Raw genomic sequence first — 6,482 nt, 5'->3', positions numbered from 1 at the left:
AGGCTGTTGGTACCCCAGCACCATCCAGCCACAAGCAGCAACGATCTACGGCAGATCTGCCTGTGCCACCATCACACAGATGGAGGAGCTGTGGTGTGCCACACGCTTCTCTGCTTTCACGGCTCAGCTTTCCCCCAGTGGAGAAAAACCACAGCACCGAGCAGGATGGGACATGCCATGGTGTCATCCTGGCAGAGAGGCAGAACGTAGCTCGGATCCGCATTTCAACCTAGACGAAATGCAGTGGGCCCCAGGGCTCAGAGGCGGCCACTGAAATCAGTTCCAGCCGGAGCCCTGGGCTCGTCTAGAGAGTGCACAGAACAGGAGGCAGAGTGATGTGCCGTCAGAAATGGGCTCTGATGCATCATCTGTCCGCAGAGCACTTTTTCTCTACCTGGTCTCATTTACACACACAATATACATTTACGATTTCCCTCAGCCAGGAAGCTATGTCTCCACTGAGATCCCAGGAGTGGTTTCATAGGACCAGGAATCAGTTGCTGCAGTTTAGCAGGGGCAGCGAGGAATGTTACAGGCAAGGGAAAATGCAGACAGCTGAACTTGGCAACCACCTTCTCTTCCACAGGTGACCAGGAGACACAGTACTCTCTGCTGACCAGTCAGACTGTTTTAAGGGATGTCATTGACCTTGAAATGTGCAGTTGTGCACCACATGCAATCAGGACTGGGAACACTGGAGTTGCCCACAGAGGAATTCTAGGTGGTGTACTTTTACAACCCGGTATAGGTACAGATAAACCTCAGGTTTGTGTAATTGATGTACCAATATAAAACCATCCCTCTTGTACATCTCCCCCATCCAACTGTCTCAACATCTGAGAAGACAGTGCATGTGACAGAAAGACTGTCCAAACAGCAGGGACGAGGGTTCGTCCCAGCTGTTGGAACACATCCAGGCTCCCTCCTGGCATAAAATCCTCTGATATCTTCAAGGGAATTTTAAAATACAATGTAGTACCTGCTGCCCAGGAGCAATCTTAAACACTGGGATTTAATGAATCATTTCCGAAACATCAGCTTGATTGTATCTAAAGCTTACTGCAGAAAAATGTCCCCCCACGATATCACCTCTTGAATCAACATCCACATCCTCGGGGTGCTGTCACAACCCTCCTAACTTAGCACAGCCCAAGTCTGGCTCTGCGTAGCTGAAGGGATGAGGGACAGGGCTCACAAACCTGCCAGAACTCACCTGGCTGCTCTGCTGCCTGAGCATGGCAAGCATCAAGGTTCCACTGAGTGAGGGTAAGTCCTTCCTTGGCCAACTCAACTAGGTCCTGCAGGGTCTGAACATCCTTTTGGCTGTAAGATAAAACCTGCCCATCTGCTGCAGGGCCTGACTTGGCTTCATCGGAAGTTTGGCCTCCAGACTCTGGGCACATGGGCTCACAAGAACTGAGGTCAGGCTGAATTTGCTGGGATCCTGTTGGCTGATCAGATCCTGCTGACGGCAGAAGGTTCTCTGGCTTATGATTCTGATCAAAAGAGGAGGAAAAAAAGACACTGATAAATTAGGTCTCGTTCAATGTATTTGCAGAGTTCAGAGAACAGTCTCTACTTTGTGCTTTTGAGACATCTAGCAGAGGACTACAGAACATTCCCCAGGCACGGGCGCTTCTGAGGGAAAAGCTCTTGGCAGCTTTATGAAGAACTCTCCAGAGATAAGACAGCTCTGAACGGAAGAAAGAAAACTACAGGAGAAAATGCAGAAAAGGTGGTTTCTCCAAAAGCATGTCTGTGCACACAACTGCCAAGCAGGGAGAAAGGGTGGTGGAAATGCTCCCACTTCAACATTGAGATATTTCATTATAGCTGGAGCACTTGGCAGGAGTCACGGCAGAAGCTCTCCAGGTGCTTCTGTTCTGAGTTCTGAAATGCTTTTGCAGTTACATGTAACTAAATCAAACTTTCACCTTGGCCCTCATATTTTCCAGGTTTGGTCTCCGTTTCCCAATAAAAATAGGTTTGTTTGTTTATTTCTAAGTAAAAATGGTTTAGCCATTTCTGTGAATGGAAAGAATCAGAGGGGAAACACACTCTTGCCATGATTTTAAAGGCCTTCCTACTTTCTATTTTTAAACTTCTCTGGCAGTTTTTGGCCTGAACAGATGTCAAAAGTCTTCAGAGCCTGCAATAAGCCAGTGGAAAACTCTGGGCTCTGACTAGGGAAGAATTACCGAATAAAGCACATATATAAGCACAGTAGCTTTTGAACAGAAGCACCAAACAATTCTTCAAGGAAAGAATGAGGGAAGGAAGAAGAGTAACATTCCTCTTCTTGGAGAACAAGTATGTGATGAGACGAAAGACTAAAAGAGATTTGTCTAGTTCTCTCAGCACTTTTTATCACAACACTGATTGTTGAAAGAGGCAGGAGAAGTTGAAAACCTGAACAAAACACGGAACCAAAAACTGGATCAAAGCTCATGTGCACCAAGAGGCAGTGGGATGGCCAGGGATCCTCTCCAAAAGAGAAAAACGAAAATTCAAGACCTTAACGCCAACTGGGAAGACCAGGGGAGGATGGAGAGGCAGGAGATCACTTGTTTAAACGCCAAACGAGGCAACAGATGGGTTATAGGGCTCACAAATACCAGAGTAAGGATGGGGGAGCATCCCACCTGCACAGGCTTCCAAGGCACAACTGGAGGGTTCAACGCAGCAGCATAGAATGATTCAGGGTCACAGGGTCCTGTCAGAGCACTGATATTCCATAAAAAGCACTCCTTGCTTTTGGACCATGGCAGGAGCCAGGCTGCTTTCCCAGATTCATTCTCCAGAATCCTGCTAGTGGGAAGCTGAGGCGTGGGAGGGAATTCCACCTCTTCTGCAAGCAGCATAGCTACTCGCTCTTGGATCCTTTTGCGGACCTTCTCCGGGTCCTGGACCAGTAGCGGTGGAGGTGCAGTTGGACCTCTCTTACGCCGTTTTTTCTCTTTGAAAAGAAAAGGAACCCAAATAAATGAACACATAGGGCAGAGGAGCTCAGTGTGTCAGCTCCTACGAGTGCTACGGTCAGTGACAACCAAAAGGAGCTACAAGCTGAATACAACTCTTAGGATTTCCACAGGCAGTCTGAAGCCTCCCACCACCCTTAGGGGAGAAAGAACTCCAGCAAAGATTGACTCCTGCTCGACTGCTCTGCTGCCTGTGCAAGCTGTCACATCTCTGCAAAATCTGATCACTGTGGAGGCAACTGATCTCCCAGAAGAAAACAGAGATAGGGCTGAAAAAGCTGCCTTAATCCAGGTTGCAGCAGGAAAAAAACCTACTGCAGGAGAAATAACAATAATCTTTCTGTGTTATTTCTTTCCACATCCACAGTTTACAAAAAACAACAGCTTATCTTAAGAATATTTTACAGATTCAGAACAATCAATCAGTGAAAAAAAGCATGAGATTCTTAAGGGATTTCCCTAAAACCCGCAGACATCCTGCAGCTCTCCTGGACTGTGTGTGGAGACTGCGTATTGCTGAAGCTCTGGCAGCTGAAATAAAACAGGAACAGGGCTGTCACCCCTCCTGTACCCAGCAGTGAAGTGCTGGTGACGAGCAGCCTGCGTTATATCACTCCTGCAGATCACAGCCTTTGACACCAACTTACTTTAACACATACCTGATCCTGGCTTCCATTTGATTGGCAAAGCAGCCACTGGTTTCACATTTGTAACTGATTTTGCTTGTTCCTGCTTTTCTTGCTCCAACAGAGAGCGTGACATTGCCATAGCAACCAGCAAATCTTCATCCTTAGGCTCCATTTTGGCCCTCTTCTGCATTCTCTTTGAGTCCTCTTTGGAGGAGCCTTTTCGCTTTGACCTGCTTGGTTGATTGCTGAAATACAAGAATGCAGCAGGAAGCCCAAGTTCACGCAGCTGCATCAGAGACAAGAAACACTGAGCACTCCGGACCAGCTGCTCTGTGGGCTCCGAGAGTTCCCCATATCAAGGACCATGAAAAACTGTTCCTTACTTTCTTCCCTAGCAAAGAGCAAAGGATTTCTTATCCTCCATGGAACTGAGAGCAATTTACAGGAAGTCTTACTTGGAAAAGGTAAGCTCACGACCACAGCACTGATGTACGAATCTGGTAACTCTACCTTGAACACTTTTTTGTACTGAAGGGGAAAAAACAAGTTGAAGCAGGGCAAAAATAAGATCACCAGAAAATGCTTTCCCACTCTACGCTTCCCCAGGGAACAGGCAACAGTCCTTCCCCAGCACAAAGGGACTTAGAGCCCTCCTACAAATTCAGCCAGGCACCACTCGCCGCACTCTGGAGGTTCTGCTCAAACCCAAGACGGCAGCCACAGCTCTGTACTGAGCGCATTTCCAAGCAGCACGCCTGTTTCCTCTCCTGCGCGGGGCGTGAAGCACAGATCTCCAGTATGTGTACGATGTGGTTGGCTTAATGAGCTCAAACACGCCATTCAGCTTCACTGTGTAACTGACTCACAGAGCACAAGCGATCCAGACAAACCCCCATAAGATTATTTACTCCCCATTTTGCTCCTGCCTGCTGCCTTTTAAAGCCATCCAGACCGCTTCTGAAGGAAAGTAAGATGATTTCTCCAACCACCAGCCACATTCTCCTCATGCGGTACTCGGTCATGGCTCTGTTTGATCTTCTTTGGACTTGGGGCCCACCCAGCGTGAGAGTCTGCCTTGCCTCTGCTGTTCATCCCCAGGAGCACAGGTTTAATGTCTCTCAGGCCAAACAAAGTAACTGGCAGCTTTTCTTTTTACCAGCTTACCTGGGACACTGAAGAGGCGCTTCACCAAGCGTGGACGCCTGCAAATGCACCGCCTGAAGCAGCAGCTTAGGAGGAACCTCCATCTCGACAGCACAGCGTTTCAAGTGACTGACTCGGCTCTGTTGGGTCTGGAACTGCTTCCCGCAGATGGGACATTCAGGGACCAGTGGTGTGCTGGAGGATGACTTCTGTGCTTCTTCTATCTCATCCAGACACCTGTGAGACAATGGCAAAGCTTACCCCTGAAGACTTCAAACACTAAGATTTAAACCGTATTAAAGAAAGCCCAATAACCTCTCATATTTGTAACAGCCAGAAGCATCCCCTAACGAAACGAGTTAGGTGCTCACCGCTGTGGTGAACACGTAACAGTTACACAGAGATTGCGGCCTCAGAGGCTTCTTAAAAACACGCTGCTCAAAAGTGTGTGCAGGCAATAAATAAGCTCCTTGAACTTCACAGTGTGTCCATCACCTGATCCCTCTTTTCGCACTCGTTCTAATATTCCAGCTAACTTATAACCCACTGTTAAAGAGAGAATCACCCAACCAGAGTGTGACTCCTTCTTGCCCTTCTTACTACTTTTGTAGGCACGACCACACGCAGCGTCAGGAACGCACATGTTCGAGGTCAGATACCTCACTGGCCAAGGACAGTGTTTTGTCACAGAAAAGGGAGCAGTGGAATCAAAGAGCGGAGGATGATGAACTTCTAACGATGTCTGGTAGGCCAAAACTATGTAAAAAAATTTAGCTGTTCTTTTCCCGTCCTCTCCAAAGAGATTCAGGGTGTGAAATCCTGGAGCTGCAGTAGCAGTTGCATGCTCGTTCAGGCTTCATCTCCGAAAGGCATTTCTGACACACTGTCCCTGTTGTACAGTCTCTGTCCTCTCCAGCAGCAGTGAATCCCTGAAGACACAAACACCAATGACGCCTCTAAAGCTGCAGTGCCGACAACCCCAGTGAATGTGAGCTGCTCCATAACGTGAGGTAGGACTGGACAAATCACATCACCGGCCTTTCACCTGAAAAGTGCTCTGGTGAAGGAGTTACAATCATTCTGCTGTGCTGTTTCTGCTGCTTTCTCCACAGAGAAGCACAGACTTTAATTTCCAAAGAGCTATCTGTACATAGCAGTACTTGGTGTTTACCACCCAGGAAACTGTTACGTTAAGGGCACTAATTCCAGTGAATCATCTTCCTGACTAGTATCACCTTTCCCTCAGCAAACAGCTCAGATACGCACTGGCGCACTAGATGTCCTTAGCTGACCAATTTTTAGCAAAATAGAGCAAGGATTCCTGTGTTGGCTAAAATCGGACACTCTCAAAACATGCAGTGGTGGGTCCTCACTAGCTTTGATCGCCCCTTTTCACTCGCAGCTCCTCTGCCACACTACCCATGAAAGCAGCACTGGCCTTACCACAGAAGCTCTGCAGGGCAAGACAATCAGCCTCTGCTCTGAGATCAAAGCAACAAAGCGACTCGTTAACTCCAGCCACAAAGGTCAGTGCCACTGTGCGGGTTCCCCCGCTGCTGCGTTCTTTAAGGCTAAGCTGAGGGACCAGTCTAGGAGGTGAAGAGGGAGAGGGTGTGGGAAGGACACACCATGCTGCTCTCTCACCTGTTAACGTGCTGCTCGCGCCGCGTTGTGTTCATGGCTGAGAGGTCCTTCTGGCAGATCTGACAGAAAAACAAGCCTACATCCTCCA

The 6,482-nt window shown here is 48.2% G+C and overlaps 1 protein-coding gene across 1 annotated transcript in view; it reads right to left on the bottom strand.

The window, feature by feature from the left end:
• The window catches only part of SLX4 (SLX4 structure-specific endonuclease subunit), a 20,786-nt gene that overhangs the window by 11,569 nt on the left and 2,735 nt on the right, over positions 1 to 6,482 (bottom strand). Inside the window, exons 4-8 of the mRNA XM_010135637.1 lie at positions 6,395 to 6,482; positions 4,772 to 4,987; positions 3,638 to 3,852; positions 2,643 to 2,956; positions 1,214 to 1,496 (exon numbers count right to left, since the gene is read on the bottom strand). The exon at positions 6,395 to 6,482 is cut by the window's right edge and continues 35 nt beyond it. Of these exons, the coding sequence (XP_010133939.1) occupies positions 1,214 to 1,496; positions 2,643 to 2,956; positions 3,638 to 3,852; positions 4,772 to 4,987; positions 6,395 to 6,482 (1,116 nt within the window). The remainder of the gene's footprint in view (positions 1 to 1,213; positions 1,497 to 2,642; positions 2,957 to 3,637; positions 3,853 to 4,771; positions 4,988 to 6,394) is intronic.

The sequence above is a fragment of the Buceros rhinoceros genome, unplaced genomic scaffold (genome assembly GCF_000710305.1).
Source record: "Buceros rhinoceros silvestris isolate BGI_N320 unplaced genomic scaffold, ASM71030v1 scaffold29464, whole genome shotgun sequence".
NCBI classification, from domain to species: Eukaryota; Metazoa; Chordata; class Aves; order Bucerotiformes; family Bucerotidae; genus Buceros; species Buceros rhinoceros.
Note: the sequence above shows the minus strand (reverse complement) of the source record. Positions and strands in the feature narration are given on the sequence as shown.